The sequence below is a fragment of the Fibroporia radiculosa genome, assembly GCF_000313525.1.
Source record: "Fibroporia radiculosa TFFH 294 genomic supercontigs, scaffold465, whole genome shotgun sequence".
Lineage (NCBI taxonomy): Eukaryota > Fungi > Basidiomycota > Agaricomycetes > Polyporales > Fibroporiaceae > Fibroporia > Fibroporia radiculosa.
In genome coordinates, this window is record NW_012133209.1 from 10669 (window position 1) to 33081 (window position 22413).

Consider the following 22413-nt stretch of genomic DNA (forward strand, 5'->3'; position numbering starts at 1 on the left):
CTTAATCCATTTTGGCGGCGTGCCGTCCCGTGAGCAAGCCATTCACTTATGTACGCTACTCCCCCTGATCGATAATTCTCCTCAAACTTCGCGGAAGCTCGACCAGGCACCGTCGGAGTCCGAGTTGGACGGTAAAATCATACAATCTCGGCAAATCATCCACTTTGCTAGATCCAGTATGCTCAGGGTCGCTCATGGAGAACAGATATGGTGTAGACGCTCACACCTCTCTCCATGAACGAACGGCACCGCTGCGAGTCATGGTGAAAAAGGCGGACTCCGCTCGTCGCTGGCATTCTCATGCTCATCTCCCCTCTCCCCTTGGCGGCGGCCACACACGTTGCAGTGCGCACCGGATGCCCGAGCGGCCAGAAGGTTTTAGGTATTTCCGTAACAAGAACAACTGGGGTGTACTTAAATGCCGTCAGTCGAAGCTCAGGTCATGATGGCAGATCTATGGCTGCCATAGCTCTAGCACTTGGAGGGAACACTAGAGTTGATTGGCAGTTCTGTGGGAGCGTGGCGTGCCGAACAGTCGAGGTCTCAGGGCAACACGACAAGAAGACATAAAAACAAGAGATTACGTGAAAAACGAACGAAGCATTCTAGCCATCGAGTGACAGACGTGGGTAATTCCTGCTAGGGCTCCTGAGCAACCCTCGTTGAGGAAGGATGGTATTAACGGAATGTATGCACTGGTAAATGTCTTGCCGCGCAATAATTTCGCGTAGCCCGCCGCCGTGCAAAATTAAAATATGCCTGCAATAAGACTCACGTACCTTAAGCGAGCGGGGCTGGACAGAGCGTGGCGTCCCAAACCGAGCCAGTCGAGTGTGAAAATGTAAGGTCGACCATGCATCACGGCAGCGCCGCATTTGGGGGCCAGTTTTGTTCCGTCTGCCAAAACCTTGTGGCCGGAATGTTCGGTGGGAAAGCCTGCGCGCTCTCACAAAAGGCTGTGTTCTGGGAGCGCGAACAGAAGATGGCAAGTCCAGACACTCGGTGCAAAAATACGTGTATCTGGAATGTTAAAACGGATTGATTTGAATTCGGAGTGTTCATTGGTCGAACAGGATTCTCCCGGGCATGCCGTTAGCAAAGAGGTCTAAAGAACACCTATCAGAAAAGGTTTTGAGCGGAGTGGGGTCAGAGTCGGTGATAGAACTTTCCGAGACACATGCGGACGGACCACAGTTCAAAAGCCCCCTTGGGCAACCATATCGTGACTAGTGTTATGCCTAGTCTAGCGGCTAAGAGCATATTTACTTTCTTCCTAGAGCTCCGCCAGGTGCGGCGCGCCGACCTCGGATATCTCATCATCCTCGCGCCTATCCACTATAGGAGGATCAAAGCCTATCAGACCCACTTGCCGTGGGTGGCGATCAGTTCGAGATTATTTTCAGTTGCAAACGCACTGGATTGATCAGCTCCGGATTAGTTCCACTACGGACGTATATATTAGCATGTGGCACTCGTCCGTGCAACGTTGTTGAGGAACCAGAGTCGCGCGGCATAGCAACCTAAAGTTTTGTGCACTTCACCGCGTGCTGCCACTAGTAAGGGATCAAGAGGTAGTTCCGAGTGTCGACTTGGCCGCGCGAAGTCCAGAAGAGATGCTTGTAAGCTCCGCCATATGATTATATCTGGGAATTATCGAAACCTTCGAGGTCGGCAGAGTAGCTATACTCGCATCTCGCGTGACTGTGTCATTCAATCGTGAATAGGAAACTCACCTTTCTCTGGCAGAATATTGTGCAAATCTTCAGGAAGTGCTCGGTGGAGACTTTAGAGAATTCCATACCGGAACTCCCACAGTAGCTTCGTTGTGATTGACAGGACGAGGCCAACTGACAGAAGGCCGTTAGGTTTGCTCGTGGGGACCAAGTCTTTCTTTATGGCCTTGCCATAGGTGATCCAGACCAACTTGCGAGTCTCCTTCGGGGCAAGTCGAGGTGCGCGTCCCGTCGAGCCCGGACACGAGCACTAATGATAGAAACCGCATCTGGGCTCGAACACAGACGATAAGCGGAGCACGAGATGGACTAGTTGAAGAGAAACGTACACAAGTGACGGCTGCTCGCCAGGCCCAGATGAGTCGACGTCGGCGACCAATGAAGAGGGGGAAACGTTCGCGTCCGTTCACCGATAGGATACTCGGAGTCTGGATCACGCCGACGCGGCTGAAGTGGCGCTAAGAATTGTGTATAATGTTGCCACCCGTAGCGGTTGCAAGCGAAACGTCGTCGAACGCGTCTGGGGAAGCTGAGTGGGTCGTAATTAGTGCTATTTTGACCAATCATATAACACAGCCAGGAGAGCGTGCCGCGACAAATGGGCGGCTATGGAGATGTACGCATGGTCTGCGCATCACGATCACCTGGCAACTCGCAGGACGTCTCCCACATCTCATGAATGCCGTCACGGACGAGGAGAGGCCTGGGCTCGACGAGCTGAGCGCAGATCCGTAGAGCTGGAGAGCAGTAGTCGCGCGTGGGCGGCTTGGGCTTGAGAAAGAGGGAGTCACGAGGGAGAAGCAAGCAATAGAGTGCGATTATAGAACGACCAGAGGATAAGGCTATCTCTTCCGGGAGCTGCAGCGCGCGCGCAAGGGCCTCGTGAAAGAGCCGGCAAACTCCCGGAAGCTGATTGAATCGAGAAGGAGAAACTTTGACGTTACCTCGATCGGACAAGGACTGTCGGCGTAGAAGGGGGGTGTACATCAGAACGTGGAACCAGACGGGCCATATTATTATATTAATCTATTGAGTGAAGATGGGCTGCGTAGCGAAAGTAAGCAAGCACTCACGCGCCCGTCTGGAGTGGCATCGGGGCCGACTCTGCCCTGGCGGATGGCGGACACGATGGATGCTGGTAAGCTGGGTCGTGGATGCGGGATCACGAACGTTTAATTTGTGGCCTCAGTTCGCGGGGATAATAGCCGTGGGCTGCATTGATGAATGTGGGACTGCTCAGTGCTTGTAAGATTGACGTAAATCCATATTATGGCGCGGGAGTGATGGCAATAATATCTTCTTACATAACAGCGAGCAATCGAAACGCGTGTCTTGGCCGTGCACTTATCCGAATCGGTGGAGATGAACTGCGTCGCGGGCAGTCGACCGCAGTGCTGCCACGACATCTTCTGGCGAAGCGCGATGGAGCTCAATATTCAATACCCTGGGTCGCAGCGATACCAAACACATATCAAATGGAAGGCATGCTCTGCGCCAATTCAGATTGTATGGGCCACGCTGGCAAGCGACGATGTGGCAAGGTCTATCAGTCTGGTACCGTATGTTTTCTCTAATCAGCCGTTTGAACCCGTTGTTGCGGGCGACAGCGTGTGCTCCTGGTCGCTCAGAGTGTAATGCTTGGCCAACTGTGCCGTGTCACACCAGGCCGCCAGGGCCTGTACGTTTGCCGATGCGTCACACCCTGGGTTTTGACCCGAGATAGCATCCAGATCGGCTTGGGGTAACAACCTTTGACTAGCGTACGGGCCGCAAGATCAGGACCTGGTTCCAAGCTCCCTTTCTGGTAAGACAACCGAATGTTATTGCTTTCTGTGGTTTAGTCAGGGAAATCTCCCACAAACTCTATCAAATATGTCATCGCAAGCCAAACGGCCTCGAAGCTAAAGTGCGTCCCATCTGCTTTTATGTCCGCCAATCCGTCCCCCGACCTCATGACATTTTCTGTCCTCCCCCTCCAGCATCTCGCTATGCAGCCCCCCACGTCCACCAATCTCCGCATTCGCTCTGTTCGTGATGCGGAGATCGTGCTCCATGCCGTCGCGCTCAACATTCTCCCCATGGTCACTCGCCGCCTCGACGACGAAGAGCGACTCTGTCTCCGGTCCGGCTGCGTCTACGTCTGGGAGGAACGAAGTAGCAATCCACTGGAAGCTACGGGACAGGAGATCCAGAGGTTCACAGAGGGTCGTAGCTGGGGTCCATCGCGCGCTCGTGACGTGAGTCTGTCCGACCGGAACACCGCTGTTTGGCCCCATACTTGTTGGCTGACTTTAACATTGCCTAGGATTTCCTTCTATACTATGAGAAGGAAAGTGCGAGCAGGTCCTCGCTTCTCTTCAGGAACAATTTAGCAGGGTAAGTTCGGTTCCTTGTTCTCTCCTTTGCGGACTTCTCGCCGGTTCACACGACGATACTCACCCTAATGCACGTCACGCAGATCCTCCCAGCTAATAAAGCAAACATATTCCGTCTTCGTGCACGATTCGTCCCACACTCCTCGCAAATGGCATCTCAGTCAGTCAGCTGTTCTGTCCATACTAGTCAATGTCGACGCTGACACTGTCCTTATCTCGAACGCAGACGCATACTACACCCAGGATACTGTCGATCAGCTCAGAACGGTCGACCAGATGCCCGAACTACGTACAGTCCGAGTTCCGGAGGGCCTCTACGTCTGTGCCCGAATGGGTGGCACACGTAGAGGTAGCCGAGCCTCGCGAACTACTCCTGTAGACGGCAGGGTTCCTTCACCCCCATCGACGTCGTCTGTCGGCACGCCGCGTCCTCCATCGCAGTCTCCAACGGCAGTGGCCCCTCATGCCACGTCGCCCGTGCCTCAGCCAGGCACCTACCTACTCGAGCGACGCCTCGCTCCGTTGGAATATCTGGAGAATATTTCCCCGCAGGTTCGTGATCCTATTGACGACGCCGTCATCAGGCGTTTCGATAGGCTCTAAATGCTACCTGTTCCGATGGACTGTCTGTCCACCTGCCATTTGCACATATTTTTGGACGTTGTCCACGGACTGCCGGACAATCATTTCTTGCACGCAATTGCTTCCACCACTGTATTCATATGTCTTGCTAGTTCACACGACCGCGTTGCCTCTTGCTCATCGTCTCTATCGTTTCCTCGTAGCTAAGTAATATTCTTTCGGGCGCCGGTAGAGGTTTTGAGAACATACTCATATACCCATGGCATGATCCGACTCAGTGTACATATTGTCGTATTGGACCCCTACGGGTCTCTAAATGTTCCGAATAAATGTATTCCCGGACTACCTCCGTAAACAAATATGCTAGGCTCAGGTTCCCGACGCTAAAATGTTTTGTCGTTAATTAATACCGTTCAATCGAGCGCGTGAACATAATCAATTAAACCTCTAACGGCACGCGAGAAGCGCGTCCCGATTCAGCCGGAAAGACAAGCATGTCCTCCACACTATTCATTTCCAGGCGCCGGCGGTACAAGTATCATGATATGGTTCCGTAGCAGCCTTAAGACGCTCCGAGCGGTTATCTCGGGACTCATGCCGAAGTTTAGACCATATGTGGCCGTGCGTAGCACGTCTGCTATAGCCACAGCGGGCAGAGCTTAGCCAAAACTTGTGCTGTGTATATCTGGTGATACGTCCATGTGATACTGTTACGAACTGCGGGCGCAACATACGTTTATCATGGATCACTGATTCTGACAAAGAACATTCAGACTGCTAGAAGGCTTCGTCGCTCGTAGGTTATCGAACAAAATCGGACGCAATAGACTCTGACTCGTTCTGAGCTTAAGCTTGAACTTTGACCCTACAAATGCTGGAGTTCTGACTCGTCTGATAAGGATTTAGTTCCGAAGCTTAATCGACAATAAAACCGCAAATGAGCGGCTCGGAATATATGAGAGGAAGGCGCTCGTTTACAGGCGGACAGAGCGGTCGAACTTGCCCTGATGCGGGCGTGAGGCAAGCATGGTAGCAGGACGTCAGACCGTATCCACAAGTTTGCACCCGTTGCGTCAGATTCGACTAGACCAAATAGAAGCGCTCATTCATATTAGTGAGTGCAATCATACGCAAGCTAGCGTGTCAAAGAACAGAATTTAAGAACAGACGTCATTACAATCTATCAGACCCGGTCGCGATCTGATGTATTCGTTCATTTCGAGAACAGCATAAGAACGAGAGCTGCAAGGCAGAAGACTCCAACTCAACAAACCGAACATCATTGCACCCGGCAACGCATGTTCATAGCATGAGCTAGCACGTCATGTGAACGAACCACACACTCTGGCGGTTGTTCTATCTGGACGTGTGGGCCGCGCCCACACGAGAAGTTGCGTGCCTGTACGTTTGTTGGACATGCTTGTTGACGGGCCAGATTTGCTTTCTGCGGAGATACGTCGCGTCTAGAACGTGTACACCTTGATGGAGAACCCCACGTCTTGTTTCCCGCCGGATTGATGCAGCCATACCTTGAGACGTAGGGATTCCTGCTTATCAGTGTCCGATGGAACACGGAGAAGCGCAACCGTACCTTAGCACCAGAAATACTACACACCTCTCACGATTGTGCTAGCTGCATTGATGCCGATGTCACGACATCACCACCAGACCCAATGCCAAGAGACCGGAGTTCTAGGTGCGAGGGTGCGAGGACGTCTGTCACTGAATATAAGCACCTGCAGTCACGAGGATCAGGGAGACTTGTGCGCAATTGGAGGATAAAGAATCACCCGGTGTTAGTGCTTTCATGGCGCTGCTAAGTATGAGAACTGTGTCCCTACACAGGGTTCAACGCGAAATCAACGACATTCAAACGTGGACGATTATGTATTAGACCTCTCATCGACTGAACCATTTGACGTGAGGTGGTGTCCAAAGGCACTATCGACCCCCGATGTTCGAGAGGGGCACTGCGGAATAGAGATCATTATTCTACGAGCGCGGATGCGATCGGATTCCTCATCAGATCGCTTCGAGTATCGTCAACAGTCGAGGTTCTGGACACGTTCATCTCTGCTCAACATATATCAAAAAGATTGTGAGATGCTGCGTATCAAGCGATGAATGAGTGGTAAAAATGAATGGAACCTTGACTAACCATGACAGCGGTATACGTATAAGAACAACAGAAGGTGGCAGGATGCGACTTGGCGCATTGTACGTTCGATGATAACTAAGTGATCCAACGAAAGGTATGAGTCAGTTAACGAACGGAACCAGAACGACTGGCAACTCCGTCAACCCGGGGGAGGGATATGCCTAGCGCTATTGTGCATACGTGTGTCCGCACTCGGGCTGCGATTTGTCTCATTGTGGAATAAGGGAAACGTCTTCAACGTGCTTGAGCCTTGTTCTCTTCTTCACAGAATACAGATACATTGAAATTTGAATGCTGCGGCAGAAGTGTCTCAGGGCTGGAACCTCTCGGCCATCATACGGCAAGCCCGAAGGGATGCGCACAGAACTCTGTGAAGACAGCTTCAAAGTGTGACGATCAGGTCCGACATTGGGACCTAGCAGGGCTTTAGGTAAGAATGTGGGGATGCCTACGCAGAAGTACGTCATTTCCGAGCAGGAAGAATGCTACGTGAGACGTGCGCATCTTTCGCAATGAATTGACTTGCTTCTCGATAGGTCGCAGCTGTGTAGAACACGGAGAAGTCTCGGTCAGAGATAAAACTGAACATAATTCTTCTGAACCACCGGGAACATGATCATCCTGGAGGATGCCACCACGTCCTAGTCAGGTCCAGCGGCTGAGGTTCTTATTAGATCCGGCAGTATGAGCGCGTATGCTAATAATTTCCCAGCATTCAAGCGCGCGTCGGGCGTCAGCGCGGATTCGGGCGATCGTCCCAGGGAATCTGCGCAACTGCTTTGCGGACATAAGGTAAATCTTGCAGGGAGCTCCACGAGATATTGACCATCAACCACGGTCATGTCACGACCCTGAGCACCTGTGTGGCAGAGCGAATGTGGACAAGAAGGCGTTCGGGACCGAGTACGAGTCAGCGACAGCGTCGTTGAAGTCGAAAGAGATATCACCTAAAAGCCTATCCATGTTACGGGCAAAAACCAGACAGTGCAGTTGAAGCGGGGGGGACGGAAACAGATTGTAGTCAGGTACATAACGACTGGCCGACGTGGGACGCCTAATGCTGGAATACGTTCACCCTTGCGCTACGGTAGCGAAGTTGCGGTCTAATTCGGCGACAATCAGTTGATGATGTGACACGAATAGTATGCGTACCCATGAGACTGAAAAGGGTGACATTGGGCACAGGATGATCTTCGTTTCAAAATAATGATCCGTAAACCTATCGGAATGACGTGCACCCACCCACAGAGGAACAACGATATGCTTTGGGGATGGAAATGACAGAAGGGCAGTGGTGGGCTGGTTCAAATCGGGCACAACGGGGCGGTCGAGTGGAGACAATAGGCTGCGGCAGAAAGTTGGCAGACGATGTAGGCGTGCTCGTTAAGTCGTTGAGACTGATAGCAGCATGATTCCATGCCCACACTGTGAAGGACTGAGCGGCCAACCTAGTACATCACCGGGTTCGTATATGGGCGTCTCGCAAATAAGATTCGAGGGAACCTGAAATGTTAGTCAATTGTCTGGGGGGAGATGAATAGAGCAGACGACAGGCGTGTGTGAACGGTCTGGAACGGCGAATTCTAAGACGAGCGAACATATTGGGATCGCATCATCTTCTCGCCCCCACGTTCCCTGCCTTGAGTCAGAGATTTGTTGCTTGGAGAAGCACAGCCTAGACCGCGAAGTGGGAGCAGAATAGAACGAACTCAAGCCCATTTCTCATCATGTTGACACGATTTTGCAGCGAGGGGAGCATCACGTCAACCCAAGTACAAGTTACGAAAGGAGTAAGGTTGCCGCAGTCGGCCGATATGTTGGCAGCTGTTCGTAATATATGCATTGTCCGGAGGAATTTGGGTGGACCGAACAGAAACGGGGCGAACAATTCTCGAGGGGCGGATCCCAGTCATTTGATGAAGAACGTCTTGTCTTAATTCTTTTCATCTTTTCACAAACAACAGCAAACGGCCGCCCACGAAGCTGTGCATTCTTAACGACTCATTCATACTATGTGTCGGGAGAAACAGGGACAAGACGGGACGAGAACCTCTGACCGAGAGAGTGGCGCGGCGTTGACGGGAAGAGACGACCCAATGAATACGGGAATGGGGAGATTTCCGAGCAGCTGCCACCATTGACTTGTACTCCGTTCGATATTCCATGGATTGATCAGCATGACAGCGACACCCATTCGAGGCCTTCTCCGTGCTTCCCTGGCCTGGAGCCTGAGACAACGCGGCGATTTCTCCTTCTAGTGCGCGGTGAGGTGCAATTTTCAGAGTGCAATAGACCGTGCATCACAATGGGACACTCAGCTGACAGCATGCGACCCTGCTTGATGGGCTGCGAGAAAAGGAAGCGAGACGTGAACTTGACAGCGACTTTTGCACGGCATGCCCGCTGTAAAACAAAAAAAAAAGATGGCGAAAATTAGGGTCACCGCAGGATCATTGGCGTGGTGGCCAACCCACGGCGGATGTAGGGCAGAAAAGGCCACGAGGGAGAATACAAAACGGCTACAAGAGGCCCAAGCGGCGGGAGAGAAATGCCTAGGCGAGTGCGAGGCCTCGAGGGGGAGAAAACAAAGCAATGCGGAGGGCGCGTTGTGCGACACGTATGTTGGAAAGCGCAAAACATTGGCACACAAACGGGCTTCGCAGGGTGTGTACGTGAAGATGCTGATGATTGGACGGGCAGAATCAGCAAACGGTGGCGCCTCTGGCCCAACAACGGCACAGGCCGCGTTGATGCTTATTCCCGCCAACGGACCGATTGGCGGGGGAACAGATGTCATGGGGGCATGCCTCGCATCGCTGACACAGACCCACGGCAACCGAGAGCCCAGCAAGTCCCCCACCACCACAACCGGGCCACGACTATACCACCAGGAGTCGAGGCCGGCATCCCGTCCCTTCAACACACACCACCACCGTGGTAAATGAGAAGCTAGGGATCCAGTCTAGATATAGGACGCCCGTGATCCGCCACCCCATCCACTCAAACTCTACCCACAATCAAGACAGATCAAGGGTCCACTATGCGTGCTAGGGCCGGGCACGGGGCAAGGTCAACTGCAACAAAGTTTCGGGCGTAACACACGCCGTGGCAAAATCGTACCTGAACCAGGAGAAAGGCGTCCCCCAAACAAAGGATAAGCGACGCTGCCCACGATTAACAATGACTCTCGTGCACCCAAAAGAGGAGCGGCTGTCTATTTCCGAGAGCGTAGAACATCGTAGAACGAACAGAAGACACCGAGGAGTACGAACGGAACCGTCTGCCGAGCGGTCGGAATAGCCTGCATGGTCCCGGGCGAGAATCACTGGCTCGCATCGTGTGAGAAATGTGCTTCAAGACCTCCACAGCTTGCACCGTCCTCGTGCCTTCGGACGAAATATATGGAAGGCGCGATCTCCGGCATAGCTCCCCTTCCATTTGTACTCAGAATCACTGAGCAGCGAGCTAAGCAGTCGATCTATCGCTCTCGAGCTACTTGCAACGAATGCTTGGCGCCGACATACAGGAAGCGGCGGCGTTACCGAGGCTTCAGGACGAGCGATGCACATGAGAGCGTCGCATGCAACTACACCGTCCATCGTCATGAGTCGCTCGATTTCCGCCGTTTGGGGGACAAGGGTAGTTGCATCGCGGGCGAGGGCTCCATCTGCGCTGTCCGCACTCTTGTATTCGGAAGCGAGGGCAAACGGCCACTATCAAGAGCCGCGTAGGGCGAATCTTGACGAGGCGATCGCAGCGGCTCGGGTGGATTACCGAGCCTTGTATTTTCCTCGCGGCGTCGCGGAGTACGGGGGGTGGAGATCGGAGAAAGAGCATTCAGCTCCAGCCCTTCGGGTAGCGTACTAGGTTTGTTAGACGCAGATGCTGAAAGATTATGCAGGTGGGATTCGTAGCGTCTATGGATGTCGCTCCCTTGAAGGCTCTTCCCAGCAGACGAGGCGAAGCTGACATCTTCCATCTCATGCCCCCATTCTAAGTCGTCGCTCTGAGTCGATGTGGTTGCACTAACCGAATCTATAGATAGCCGTCCAACGAAAACGTTCTTGTGTATAGGAGATATCCGTGGAGGAATGACATTAAAGAGGGAACCGAGGCTTCTGTTCTGAGACCGCGAAATGGGAGAAAGTGAGTGCGTAGTCGATGATGGTGGCGCTGACGTAGGAGGGTGTATAAGTGAGGATTCAGAGCCTGATAATGAACGCGGCAAGGTCGGATGAGATGACTTCGGGCGGCGAGGTAAGGTATGCGACTTGCTGGGTATACTGGGCTCTCTAGGTGTGACAGATGACGAAGATGATGGAGGAAAAAACGAGAGCTGCGATACGGGCACGCGAACAATGTTCAGCGGGGGTAGTGAGCGGTCCTTCCCCGTGTCCTTGGCTTCTTCATCGCTATCACCGCCATGCGGTGCCGACTGACGGGACTCCGTTGGATTAGTGGGCGAATCGACGTCTAAAAATGCCGCTTGAAGTTGTTTCGAGTGACGGGCTATCTCTAGTGGAATGTAGAGTACCTTGCGGAGGTGGATAGGATCCGACGGCCAAAGCTGATTCGCGCGGCGAAGATCGGGCATGGATACCCCATATTTCAGAGCCACCCCAGCAAGAGAATCCTTGGGCATTACCTTCGCGCAGTGGCACGAGAAGCAGCAGACAATAAGCGGTCTACAGCGTTAGAGCGCGCTCCGCTTATGTACGGACTGGAACATACCTCGTGCACAACGACCAGCCGCTCATCTGTCCTCTGCGACGTCCGACCTGCTTCGCTCCTGCCGACAGCTGCGTCCGTACTCTGCCCATCCGATGCCAGCTCGACGTCGCTCAGCAGGCGCTTCATGTGAGGTCGCGTATTGTGAGCCGAGAACCACCCGCCAATAAAGCCCTTCTTGGGCGCCGAGCCGGACGCTAGTGGATGGCTGCCGGCGCCATCGTCAAGGTCGACATCCAGCGTACGAGAGCGGAAGTGAGGGGTACGCTGCGGGTCGCGGTCAATCTTGGTTTTCCACGCCGCACCCTCAGAGCCGCGACGTCTGACGGCAGGGCGTGTCGCGTTTGTGTTGACGGCGGAGCTGAATGAGGAGTCGGAGTGGGCAGTCCATGGATTAGAAAGGACGTGTTCTGGGTAGTCTTGGGTGCCGTTATGCGACGGCATAGGGCAAGGATAATTCCACGGGCCGTCTGATGCAATCCAAGAGAGTCAGAACGCAGGATTCATGTGGCTGCAAGGCGCGAGTCACATCCTATGAGCGCGACCCCGGAATTGCACAGGGCACATACCTCCTTTCCCCGCGCCGGAGCGCAACAACGCACGGAGGCTTGCTGGTGGACGGTGTGAGTTCGGAGACGGTGGATGGATGGGCGGCGACGACGATGAGGAAGCGGTCGTCGGCGAGCAACCTACTTATACTACCAAGCGCCAAAGTGCGCTGCCCGTACACCTGGTCACGTGCTATTCGATCGATCTCAACCAGTGGCTCACTCCAGCTGAGATGGTCGGCCAACCTCCGAGTCTGACTCTTCGCGAATATTCCTGCAATATTGCATCACGGCTGGATAGCATCATACTGTGCTCACTACCATGTTGTCCCAGGTGGGTCCCGACCATGACAAGCAAAATTTCACACCAGACATACGCACGCATGGAGTCCCAACGTAGCCTCCACCCCAACACCACGAACACGAGAAGGTGTGGTCGCTGTGGGTCCGCGCCGCAAACTACACTTGTGTGGCACACAGATACAGCCGAGATACACACAGATCTTCCGCTGAGATACAGTCTTCAGTCCGCGGGCCCGCGCGGGATGCTCGTCGCTTGGAGCACTGTGCCTAGACGATCCCCATGATGATGCCTCGATCCACTGGCATCTCCCAACCCTTTTATTTGCACCCCGGTCGCAAATTTCCACTGACCGGCGAAATTTTGCATCTTGGTCGCAGGGAACAGTGCGGTTGGCGCAGATGTGGGGTGTTATGTTAGCATAGTAGTCTTCTCCAGTGCCCCCAAATTTTACTACGCCGCCCTCAATTTAATTCACTTGATTCTTTCATTTGGTTCCTCGAAAAATACAGTGGCACTACAGAAGCAATACATCGCACCACACTCCATCGCCAGCACAACTTGGCCATCGATCGCACGATATGATACATCATAGTCCAACTCGCAAACCGATCAAGAGGTCATAGATCAGTGGAAAACGGGACAACGTCACCAACGCCCCGGGATAGGGATAATACAACCCCTGCTCAGAGTCGAAAGAGAAATGAATAAGTTGGAATAAGTAAAAATCAAACACCACAAACGCAACTGATCGGCTTCTCCATTCAAATCCACGCACTCCAAGTTTCACTCTTGTTGCTCTTCCCTTGGCCCCTCTGAGTCCTCTCTACTCCGCTTAGTCCCCCCTCCCGTTCCCACCTGCTGCTGCACTGCACCCACACCCGTCACGCCGACGACCAGTCCTTTCAACCAGCCATTCTCTCTCCGGAGCGCCTCACATTCTTTCTCTAGCTCGCTCACGCGCACCTCCAGCTCCTTCGCCTTGCGCTCCAGTGCTGCTTCTCGTTCCTTCTTCTTTAAGCGGAATCGCGCAGATGCCGCCGTGTTCCGCCGCCGCTTGTCTTCCGAGGCCGTCATCGGCGTCCCGGACTCTTTCTCCTCTGCCTCCACACTCTCGGGCGACGCCACGGACGAGAACGACGCACGGCCAGCCGTACGTGCACGCTTGGATGCTGGGGCCGGCGTGGTCTGCTGTTGGGGCTGTTGCTGCTGCTTCTGCTGTGGTGGCTGAGGCTGAGATTGAGGCTGAGGCTGCTGCTGGGATTGTTGTAGTGGTGGTGGTACCAGGCGCTGTTGCTGAGGCTGGCCCGAGACAGAAGTAGGCGGTCTCGGCATCACCGACGCGTTCGGGGGCGGGAACAGCGAAGCAGCATGCAGGGAGAGCAGTTGCGCGAGCGAGTGTGCGGTTGGCATCGGCGCAGGTGGAGCGGGCGCCTGCTGCACCGGGGGGACGAGGAAGGGGTCGATGCCCATTCCCGCGAGGATGCTGCCGATGTCGAAGGGTATCGACGCGCCGGGATCGTTTGACGACGTCGGATGCCCGTTGTGCGCGACGCCCGTCGGTGGGAGGACCGTCCCTGTCACGACATTCTCGTGCGCGGTGGCCTCAGCGATGCCCGCACGCATGCTCACGTCGTCGTCTTGCTCATTGTACCTATCGGCGTCGTCTTCCGCACGTGTACGCCGACTTTTGAGGTCGCTGGTGTGTTTTTTGGCGCTATCGCTAAGGGGAAGGCCGAGCGGCTCGTCGGATTGAAAATTCAAGTGTGTCCAGAGGTCGAGCTGGGCGTTGAAGTCGGGAAAGGGTGGGATGGAAAGGAGGTCGGCATCAGAAACGTTATATGGTGTCGCTGGAGGTGAGGGATGCACGATATTGAGGCCCTGAAGGTGTGAAGGAGCCATACCGGTGGTGCGATGATCTGTGGATAAAAAATCTGATTCTGCTATTCTCCAAGCTTTTGTTGCCGGTCAGATCTGCTGCAGGAAGACCTGCGAGGCGGGGAGGCTCGTGAGTGAGGAGCGTAGCGGTTATGCAGCAAGGAACAGCATACGCGGGCGGAAAGTGGGCGAGAGGGAAGAGTGTTAGGCTCTTGAGGAGCGCGTACAAGTAAGATGGGCCCCAATGGAGGTTACAGGGAGAAGACTGATGGGTGACTAAGCTCGTCGGACCGGAAGGCTTCGTAAGGCTGACGGCCGGGCGCGACAGCCACTCTCCTCCTCCGCCTTACGATCGGTGTGAATATCGATGAGTGCAACTTTGTATTCACCAACACTCGTCGCGCTCTCTAGCCAGCTGCACAGCGAGATATATAACCTTTACCACCTCAGCGCATGCCGCACATACTCTCGTGTTAAGATTTCCGAAACAAATTGTCTGGAGTGGGTTCCAGCTGTCTCATGACTCATAACCGACTCATTCGGTCAGGTTCAACCGCCCAAATGCCATTGATAAGCGGCGCAAAACATGTGGTCGGCGTCCCAGATTGGAAGGCAGATTAGATACCAAGAGTGCACCGGCCAACAGCGCCAAGGCTTGTTGCACGCGCGATTCATGTCGGGATCTGCCAATCCAGAGCTATATATTTATTGCCTGCTGTCAGGCGGTGGGTATCATACAAAGTGAATTCAACGCATTGGCTATAGAACAGGCACGGTGGCGCGTTCTCGGTAGCGTACCTAGTCCTAGCGGTACACGCACCGTTCACCTCCATTTGCTGAATAGGGTCATCCGGCTCGGACAAGCGCGTCAGGAGGGCATGACACTGGCATCCCGGCGTAGACCGAGATGGCCTAACAAGGATCAGCTCACCAGGCCGTCCTATCTATCCCCAGGGAGACTTGCGGTCATAATGACCTCTGGAGAGCGACCCACCTGTTTTGCCTGCAAGCATAACGCCGGGATCAGAATAATGGTTCCGAAGACGCCGGCGTGCTACCGCATCACTACCCGCCTGAAGACATTCGGAATCGTGCTCCAACTAGCATGCCTCATGGGGTAAGTGACATGGGCTATTCGACGTCTTGAGTCTCGGATAACCAGAGACCATATAAAGAGCCCAGGGGACTACGAATCACGGCTGGTCTTTGTCATGCTGGTCGTGCTTCATGCGCGTCTCTCTTCAGAGGTCGAGACAAGTGTAAGTGACACTTTCGGGGTCTTCGATGAACGTGGGCTGTGAATATTGGAACTGGCGGCCGTGGCATCCCACGCAGGAAGTGAGGTCAAGGGTGGGCTTTCAGGATTAGGCAGGCCAAGATTGTGAGGGAGAGAATCACCCGGAGTAATACGGCGGTATGGAATGGGAGCCCGAGAGAACGCGAGTCGGTCTGAGGTCCAGGTCCAGGATCAGGAGGTTACTACTATTACCACGAGTTTGAAATAAGAGCGAGGAATCGCAGCCGCATTTTCCACCTGCGACTCGCGCAGGAAGCACAGAGCTAGAACTATGCAGGAGTTTCTAGCCCAACGAGAACCCGGGTGACCTGGACCAAGACAGGGAAAGCCGGGGAAAAGGAAGACCGAGCGAGCAGTTAAATCGCATCGTCGTGTCCTGGTCCTCACGGTAAGTAGCAGGCGCATCCGTCATCGACCGGGCCCCGATCCTACCAGATCTCTTCTACCCGGTGCACCATCGGATTTCCGGCTGTGGGCAATCTTCGATGCATACCGATATGCACCGTCGTCTTTCATCTCGGCATTAAGAGGGATGAGATGTTGAACACCAACTCGTCTCAATAGATCGGGGACAGGTCAAGTCTTGTAGACACGTATCTTGCGGAAGGCAGTTAGAGCAATCACCCTGCTGAAAGCAATGCATATACGCTGAACGCGTTTGCGCATCCCGGAGCATTTGCTAGAACCCGGAAAGAGGGCCTCGAGCCTGGAACCTGGTCCACAGACTGCGGCAGTGCGGATAGGGGGAGCGTCGATCGTGCTGTCTGCTGTCGTGCGTGAGGAACACCAGTTGAGATGGAAGAGATTGTGGAGATGGGATAGGAGATATGTATCTTGATCGTTGTTCCACTATCAGGGAGCGGTGCTCCGTGGTTCGTGCGAGATTCCTCATCGTGTGACCCGGCTGGGCGGTAGTGTATGCGCCCTGCGATGTTTCCGAGGTTCAAATCAAAGATGGTAGGTGCAGCAGCACATGAAGGAGGTTCTGTCTTATCTTAGTCGGCAGCTGGACCCTGGGCTTGAGCCCTGTGTGCGAGGGGTGTTAGGGCGGTACACGATAGGGTTACGTACTTGAGCGCGAGGATTTTTTTAATCCCCAGAGCGACGTGCAGTCCGGGACTAGTCATCCAACAGTGTTACGTCGAGCATGTGTTGGACTGAACCTGCGGATTCGAACAAAATCTACAGACACAAAGAAGAACATGTATCTCACGCACCCTTGATTTCCTTGAAGTCACAGCGTTTGAGCCGAGATGTACTCACATGGACCACGGACGACTTTTGATGGCGGCAGGGTCGTAGGCTTGACTCTTAGTGCATCGAAGTTGTCTTCCAATGACTCTCGAATGTAGCATTCCACCAGAGCTTAAGTTAGATCCCGCTAGCTAGGCTATCTCTAAGCTATCTGACAAACTCAAGACAATCGTGACAAATATTCCGCCCGCACCATAACGGGTGGCTGACTCATCCCGCCGCCCGATCGCTGCCAGTGGCGCCCGTGCAGGTCGTTCGCCCATATTGCTCAAGGCGACGACCTGACCCGCGCCGTTCTCTTACCCTATCCACCACCTACACACCATCACCACTGCTGTCGGTTTTCGTGGCACGCGTCAGCTCCTCGGCACTCAGGCTATCAAGCTCAACAGACAACATAAGACACAAGAAAGTGACGCAAGTCGCCATGTCGTCCATCCCCGCCCCTGCAGCAGACAAAGTCACGGTCCCCTTCTTCAAGAAGAAAGGCCGTGGACGTCCCACGACCGCACGCAAGCGCTCCGCCTCCCCGCCCACGGGCGCAAGCAGCTCCCTCCCCACTGCGTCCTCCTCTTCCTCCACATCCAAATCCGAAGTGGTTCTCCCCTCGCGGAAAGCTGCCGCGAACCTTCTCAGCGCGGGAACGAAGCGCACGCTGTCCCAACGCGACGGTGACAACCGCGTTATTGACAACAGCGATGACGAAGATGAGCGAGACGGCCCCGACGTAAAATGGACTGCCGCGGGCTCGCACACGAATGCAGCGCTCGAGATTCTGCAAGGTGACGAGGCGGCGGAGATCCTCGCCAAGCGCCAGCGGGTCTCGCGCGAGGAAGACGAGGGGGAGGCGGAGGTGCCTGACGACGGACTGTATCGTGGGCAGAAGGCGTACGCAACTCACATCCGGAAGAATCAGGAGATCCCGAAGGCGATGCGTGCAGGCCCGCAACGTGCAACGGGGAGTACGATTCGGACCGTCACGATTGTGGACTACCAGCCGGACGTGTGTAAAGATTATAAAGGTGCGTGGCGCGGATTGTTTGGGTTGTGGAAGAGATGCTCATGATTTGTGATATCGACAGAGACGGGCTTCTGCGGGTATGGCGATACTTGCAAGTTCTTGCACGACCGTGGGACGTGTGAGTGCTTTTGTTTATCCTCTTCCGCCACTTCGTCTTATCTTAACATTCTTCTTACAGACCTCGCCGGCTGGCAGCTTGACCAGCTCGCCGCGGCCCCACGAAAGTCCGCAGGGGATGCACCAGAAAGCGATAGTGACTCAGACGAAGACGTCCCGTTCGCGTGCCTAATCTGCCGCAAACCGTACACGGAGCCGATTGTGACGCGGTGCGGACATTACTTCTGCTCTGCATGCGCGATACGGCGGTTCGCGCGGACACCAAAGTGCGCGGCATGTGGCGCGCCAACAGCGGGGATCTTCAACCGAGCGGATAAGGTGATTGAGAAGATGAGAAAGGCACGGGAGGCGAAGGGAGAGGGGGGTGAAGGCGAAGAGGGGGAGGAGGGCGCGGAGATCAAGGGAGTGGAGATTGAGGGGTTGGGGAAGGGTAGCGAGAGCGGAAGTGGAGATGAGGACGAAGACGATTAATTCGGGCTGGAGAGAACCCAGAGGAAGGTGCTGTAGATTCTAACATCTGCATATATCTGTGTTACGCTTACTGCTTGTATGGACTATGTCTCATCTGCCTTTTGGTACGCAGCGTGAAACACACGGTATCGAAAATTCAGGCTCTGCTCAACGCACTCCCAGATAGCCAGGTTTGAAATTAAGACCTAGAGGGATTCTTCACTCGAGTGCTAGTGGGCACTAATTTAAGGCCGTGGGTGAGTCGAACTGCTTGAGTGAACTCTCGACTGAGACCTTCAAAGCCACAGGTGATAGTCGCTCATGTACCCATGCCGCCTATTCACCCTACATATCCTCTTGAACCTCTTATCGCTGTTATCGCAAAGCGAGAACATTGTCTACTTGTAAATCGTTTATGCCTTTACAGAATCCCGGATAGCCTGTAAGGTGTCCAAATAATGGATCTGCTGTAAGTAAGTATTCGATATTCGTGATCATACCGTCACTAGCATATGTTACATAGCACGGACGCGATGCTCAACACAGCTCCGCCAACCAATCCACTCTCAGGCTTCAGCCCGCTTTCTCTGTCGTTTGAGCGGTGTCGCCAATATTTATTACAGGTGTGTATAATACACTGTGCTTCGAATCTGGGGCCCCACACGTCTTGCGCATCTCAAGATCTCGCGATGCGCCCAAAAACACGCACGCACAGCGATCAGAAGTCGGAAGGGCCACAATTTCGTACGTGCGCACGCCGAAGCTGAAAATTAATGAATACAGCGAAGATCAGACTTCTTGCTCATATGCGTCCCAGTCATAGTCGTCCCCCTTCTCGCTGCCCTCGTCGTCGACATCCTCTTCGCCGGCAGCGTCTTCATCGCCCTCGCGCACGTCGCTTGCTTGTCCTGCGCTGCGGCCGCCCGGTGCTTTACTGGACGATGCACCCGTCGACCGTGCCCGCGTCGGTGCCATGCCGACACCGCCGCCGCCCTCCTCGATGATGACCATGCCCTCGCCGTCGCTTTTGTCGTCCATGATGTACAACCCGTCGTCGTCTTTGTCGTCGAATCCGGGGGTCGGGAGTCTCGCGCTGGCCCCGCCATCTACGAACAGGTTCTTGAGCGCGTCGTAGTTAATTCGCTTGCTGTACTTTGGGTTCTTCTTGATGAGATTGCGCACGGACTCGGCGACGGTGCTGCCACTCGGCGTGGACGCATCGCGAGGCTTGTTGCTGGTTTTGCGCCGCTGTTACAGTAGAGGTTTCCCGAGGGTCGCCCGTTACGTGAACATCAATAAGAACAAACAGAATGAGAAAAGTAAATGCCCTCGGCGGGTTACGAACCTTGCGCCCCCCCGATTTTTCTTTGTCCTCCGCGTGTTGCCGCTCCTCTCTCGCTGTGCAAGACCATTGAGCAACGGCGTGCATGAGGTTTCACGGCAACAAAGCCGGCCAGGAAACATACCTGCGATAGCCTCCAAGTAGTCCTTATTGAGTTCCACCCAGACACGCTCTTTGATTCTGACCTCTTCCTCGGTGAGAATAAACTGATCGAGCTCGTCCTCGTCCAGACCTAAGAGCTCATCGTCGCCTGTGAACTGCGCCCGCCGCCGCACCTCGGCCTCGTCCAGCGCTGCACTTAACTCCGCACCCTGCACGTTCGCAAGGAAGTCGGACACTTCCTCTGTAACCGCCGCGTTGACAGTCTCGTCCAGAGGCGACGGTGGTAGAGCAGAAGCAGAGAAAGTATCGTCTGGTAGTCCATCATGGGAAAGCTGAGAAGTTGACGCCACTGGCTGCGTTGACTGAAGGAGAATCGGGTCAATATGCGCCTCCATAGTGTCGCTGTCGTCTGGAAGAAACAGTGGAAGGTTGGTCGTCCCGGCCAGGATACCCTGATTGAGCAGCGTGGGGTCAATTGGGGGAGGCAGCACTGGTAGCGTTGCTTGAGTGTCATTAGCGTGGAAGTCATCCTGCGCCTCGACATGCGCCTCCGCCTCTTCCTCATCTTCCTCGTCCTCTCCCCGCTTCCTCTTGCGCTTCCTCCCCTTCGCCTTCGCCTTTCCTTTCCCCTTCCCCTTCTTTTCCGGCGCCGTGCCCCCATTTTCAATCTCCTCCCTGATGCGCTCCTCCCTCTCGCGACCCTTCGTATACGCGGGGGGATCCATCTCCTCGTCGAGCCACACGTTCCTAAAGTCGGCCAACGTGAGGGCGCCGCTCGGCGTGCGCCGGAACTCGTCGAGCCGCTTCTTGAGCGTCGTGTCCGCGATCTTGACGACCTGCACGATCTCCGCGACGCTGCGCCGGAAGTTGTTCATCCGCGCGGCCAGCAGCAGACACGCGCCGCAGATGCCCGCGGGGCGCCGCCCGCGCGTCATCCAGTCGCGGTCGAAGCGCGCCACGAGCCGCGTGGCGTCCAGCGCGACCTGGTGCGTCTCGTCGCCGAACTCGAGCAGCGCGGCGAAGCGGGAGACGTAGTGCGAGGGGTCGACGAGCGGGAGGCGCAGGTTGAGCGTCTGCACGAGCTGCAGATACGTGTGCCCGAGCTCGAACACGTTCACCTAGGCAGCCGTGCGCGTGCGCTGAGGACGTGGCGGGCGCGCGAGGGGACACACACGCACCTGAAGCATGTCGGAGAAGTCGATCAGCATGTAGTTGCGCGTCTCCTTCTGTCTGCACGCCACGTACAGGCAGACCGCGACGACGTTCATGCTCTTCCGGCCCTTGGTGAACTTGTGCTCGACCGCGAGGGTGTAGAGCCGTGTTGCTGAGAGACAGACGACCTCCGACAGGTGCATCGCATTGGCGACTTGCTGGATCTTTCTGCTAGCTGCAGGAATCGAAAAAATGGGAAACGAAGCAACGAATTAGAGTGATGTGCATCTCAGTACGAACAGCGAGGACATACCGTTGGCAATCGTCTGTTCTCGGCTCTCGCTGCTCCCTCTGTTGCCAAACGGACCGCCCATCCGCGCATGCGCTAGCGGCGGCGGAAGAGAAAAGTCAGCATATAAAAAGTGCCAGCATATAAGAGCCATGCGCACTAGCTCCCTGTCCCACAAAGCTGCCTTGCACCATAGCCGCGCCCGTGCTCGTCTCGCCGAATGCAACCTGGGGGGGCCAGCGGTCAGAGAAGGAGTAAAGTCGAGCATGGTCGGAAGGCGCACCTCGTTGACGATCGCGTTCTCCTCCACGACTGTGCCGCATTGCACGCAGAACCCGTTCCCCGCTGCGGCATCGTACTCGATCACGGTGCCCCCGCAGTCGGTGCAGACCGTCTTCAATCACATCCACTCAGTTCATAGCCCAAACAATCGCAGCAGAAGTAACGCACCATATCGCACCCAGCGCTCTATCTCCCCCTGCTGTAGTGGCTTTTCGGACGATGCGTACGGATAAATAAGAATCTGGAGGTTCTCCGCCATCGGTGGTGCTCGCATGAGAAGCCAAGGGACACACTCACAATTTCAGCTTGTCTACAGTCTCTCGGCGTGCACGTCTGCGCAGTCCTGGTCTATGTCACCGTGTTACCGTGTGCACTTGGGGTATCGATGCAGAACCGCGAAAGGAGCGGGCAGGATCCTAACTTAGGGTTTGAGGGGTCCAGCGCCCGGCCCGGCAACTGCCGAGTCGCTGGGGGGCGCTACTTAATATTATTGGCGCAGACGTAACCGAGGCTCTGAGAGCCTGTTCACTCAGAACACCGGCTGAAGAACGTCGTCGCACCGGTGGCAGTAGACTCTCCCAGGAACCCCTGCCTGGTCATAGACAATAGCATATATCCGGCGTCTCGGTGCTGGTCCTTATCCTCGCTCGACACGAGTCGCAAACGACGAATTATTTGTCGTCTTTTTCACTCCTGGACGACATGAACATTGCTGTAGTGTGTTGCCACACTGCCTCCCGGACATGTTTGCTGAGCTGTGAGCGTCTCTCCGATGACCGGTATCGAGGAAATGGGGGGGGGGGG

The 22413-nt window shown here is 54.9% G+C and overlaps 5 protein-coding genes across 5 annotated transcripts; 2 read left to right on the top strand and 3 right to left on the bottom strand.

The window, feature by feature from the left end:
- Positions 1 to 3658: 3658 nt before the first annotated feature.
- On the top strand, positions 3659 to 4711 carry FIBRA_01063 (uncharacterized protein; the record flags this gene model as incomplete). Its single annotated transcript, XM_012322945.1, has 4 exons — positions 3659 to 3970; positions 4039 to 4109; positions 4192 to 4268; positions 4335 to 4711. The coding sequence occupies 4 exons, from the start codon at positions 3659 to 3661 to the stop codon at positions 4709 to 4711; spliced, it is 837 nt and encodes a 278-aa protein (XP_012178335.1).
- A 5738-nt stretch (positions 4712 to 10449) lies between these two features.
- Positions 10450 to 12020, bottom strand: FIBRA_01064 (uncharacterized protein; the record flags this gene model as incomplete). The annotated part of the gene is made up of 2 exons (XM_012322946.1): positions 10450 to 11493; positions 11580 to 12020. 2 exons carry the CDS (start codon positions 12018 to 12020, stop codon positions 10450 to 10452), a joined length of 1485 nt encoding a protein of 494 aa, XP_012178336.1.
- A 1191-nt stretch (positions 12021 to 13211) lies between these two features.
- Positions 13212 to 14327, bottom strand: FIBRA_01065 (uncharacterized protein; the record flags this gene model as incomplete). Its single annotated transcript, XM_012322947.1, has 1 exon — positions 13212 to 14327. The coding sequence occupies one exon, from the start codon at positions 14325 to 14327 to the stop codon at positions 13212 to 13214; it is 1116 nt and encodes a 371-aa protein (XP_012178337.1).
- A 2954-nt stretch (positions 14328 to 17281) lies between these two features.
- FIBRA_01066 (uncharacterized protein) lies at positions 17282 to 18463 on the top strand (the record flags this gene model as incomplete). Its single annotated transcript, XM_012322948.1, has 3 exons — positions 17282 to 17876; positions 17937 to 17993; positions 18054 to 18463. The coding sequence occupies 3 exons, from the start codon at positions 17282 to 17284 to the stop codon at positions 18461 to 18463; spliced, it is 1062 nt and encodes a 353-aa protein (XP_012178338.1).
- Positions 18464 to 19231: 768 nt separating this feature from the next.
- On the bottom strand, positions 19232 to 21868 carry FIBRA_01067 (uncharacterized protein; the record flags this gene model as incomplete). Its single annotated transcript, XM_012322949.1, has 8 exons — positions 19232 to 19690; positions 19788 to 19840; positions 19909 to 21004; positions 21065 to 21273; positions 21352 to 21423; positions 21488 to 21554; positions 21611 to 21721; positions 21788 to 21868. 8 exons carry the CDS (start codon positions 21866 to 21868, stop codon positions 19232 to 19234), a joined length of 2148 nt encoding a protein of 715 aa, XP_012178339.1.
- Between the last annotated feature and the right edge of the window lie 545 nt (positions 21869 to 22413).